The sequence below is a fragment of the Oncorhynchus clarkii genome, unplaced genomic scaffold, assembly GCF_045791955.1.
Source record: "Oncorhynchus clarkii lewisi isolate Uvic-CL-2024 unplaced genomic scaffold, UVic_Ocla_1.0 unplaced_contig_3206_pilon_pilon, whole genome shotgun sequence".
Taxonomy (NCBI): Eukaryota; Metazoa; Chordata; class Actinopteri; order Salmoniformes; family Salmonidae; genus Oncorhynchus; species Oncorhynchus clarkii.
Window position 1 is genome coordinate 17,765 of NW_027258993.1, and position 2,236 is coordinate 20,000.

Consider the following 2,236-nt stretch of genomic DNA (forward strand, 5'->3'; position numbering starts at 1 on the left):
TTCCATAAGTATTCAGACCATTTACTCAGTACTTTGTTGAAGCAACTGTGGCAGCGATTACAGCCACAAGTCTTCTTGGGTCTGACGCCACAAGCTTGGCGCACCTGCATTTGGAGAGTTTCTCCCGCTCTTCTCTGCAGAACCTCTTCAGCTCTGTCAGGTTGGACATCTCTTTTCAGAGATTGCAGAGGAAACGTTTTTATGTCACATTTTAGAATAAGGCTGTGACAGTAACAAAATGTGGTAAAAGTCAAGCGGTCTGAGTTCTTTCCGGCTGCACAGTGTTTGGCTGCATACTTCCGTTCCTTTCTCTCTCACTGGTTCTCTCCACAGGAACGAGTGATGAAGTTCCTGACTGAGAAGGAGGGGGAGGAGGCGTGGAAGGACTTCTTTGACTCACATCTCCAGGAGAAGCTCTTTGAGGAGAGGAGATGGACAGAGAAGAAGCTCAGCAACCGGAAGAGGGAGGTGGAGAGCTGGATCGTGGAGATACAACAGGAGTGGAGACTGAGGGAGAAGGCTCAGAGGAACATGGTATTTACAATTGAGCTACAAATTCATCTTCTGTTATGATGTTACTTATTAACACTGGTGTTTTGCTGGGGGAAAAAATATGACGTCCATTGTGGTATGAGTCAGATTGACCCGCACAGTTTAAACACACTCAAGACAGTCAAAAAAAACAAGTAAAAACAGACAAACGTTTATTTTGTCTTGTCAGACCTTTCAGAAAGAAGAAATACAAGAACATTTGATTTCAAAAACTCCATATTTAATTAAGAACTAAGCATATTTCCTTAATCACAAACAAGCATTTTCTGTTTGGGGCTCATTTTTGCGTGTCTGTGTCAAAGATCCGCTGCTCTCCCACTGAGAAGGAGAAGCCTGAGGAAAGCTCCTTTTCCCCCGAACATAATTATAAAAGTGCAACCAGAACCAGTCAAAACAAAATACATTAAAGACACTTGTTTTTTTGGGGACCTGTGCAAAATATCTATACGCATGAAAGTGCATATGTATTTCAAATGGTTGTTTTTCATGTTGTTGTTACATGTTAAAAACAGGTTTTTGTTAAAGTTCACTTGTTGAGTGTAATGTCTAAATACCTTGCTAATAAAAATGTTTTTGTTTATTATTACTAAAAGGTGTTCAAGCTGCTGATTATGGACCTTCCTCAGAGGAGGAGAGTGATTGAGAACCTCAGAGAGACGGACGACCCCGCCAGCGATCAGGTGGCGAGAGAGGTGGACGGAGAGGAGTCGAGGACGGAAAACACCGGGGTGAAAAAGAGGAGTGACGAGGAGGGAGATGGAAGGAGAGGAAGAGGGGTGGAGGAGATGAATGAGGGGTGCCGCTGCTGCCAAGGAGACGGAGCGAGAGGGAAGGAGAAAAGCCAGAGCCATTATCAGAGGAAGGAGGAAGAGAAAAGACACCAGATGCTTGTGGAAATGCAGCGTATCCGTTCCCACGAAGAGAAAAGAGAAAGGGAAACCTTCCTGAGAAACAAGGAGAGGGAGGAAAAGAAAAGGGAGGATGAGGAGAAAACGAGAGAGAGGGCACATCTGGCCAGGCAAAAAATGGATGCGGACAGAAGGGAGAGAGAGGTGCGCAGGATGGAGAGGGAGATAGTGGTGAAGAGAAAGGAGGTTGACCACAGAGTGATATCTGTGAACAGGAAGGTGTTCTCTCTCAGGTCCGAGGCTGAACAAATCAGGAAGGAGAGAAAGTCACTAAGGATGTTTCAGAGCAAGCTAGAGAACCTGGGACCAAATGTGGAAGTCCAGAGCAGGGCTCAGAACCAGGGACTAAATATGGAAGTCCAGAGCAGGGCTCAGAACCAGGTAGTGAGAATGGAAACTCAGAGCGAGAACCAGGAAGTGAAGAGAAGTGTTAAGCAGAGCGCCGACCAAGGCAGACAGAAATGCTCTGTGGTAAGAGAAAACACCTCTCATTTACACTTGCTGCTTGGCCATAGGGTCTGTATGGGTGGCTAAATGTAGACACTTTGTTACCACGGGATTGCAAAGGGCAGGACACAATTTATTCATCTCATCTGTCTTTATGTGTGTTGTAGAGTGGGGAAGAGAGGGAAATTGAGGCTAAGCCGGTGATAGAGGAGGAGAAGAAGAAGTCTGAGGATGAACAGAGTGGGAAAAAGACACAAGAGACAAAGCAAGAAAAGCAGACTTCAATAGAGACAGAACTGAGTGACTGGGATGTGGACATTGAGGAGGAA

The 2,236-nt window shown here is 45.4% G+C and overlaps 1 protein-coding gene across 1 annotated transcript in view; it reads left to right on the top strand.

The window, feature by feature from the left end:
* The first annotated feature begins 342 nt into the window (after nt 1–342).
* LOC139399400 (trichohyalin-like) overlaps nt 343–2,236 on the top strand; it is a 2,788-nt gene continuing 894 nt past the window's right edge. The window contains exons 1-3 of the mRNA XM_071144809.1: nt 343–534; nt 1,146–1,931; nt 2,075–2,236. The exon at nt 2,075–2,236 is cut by the window's right edge and continues 144 nt beyond it. Of these exons, the coding sequence (XP_071000910.1) occupies nt 343–534; nt 1,146–1,931; nt 2,075–2,236 (1,140 nt within the window). The remainder of the gene's footprint in view (nt 535–1,145; nt 1,932–2,074) is intronic.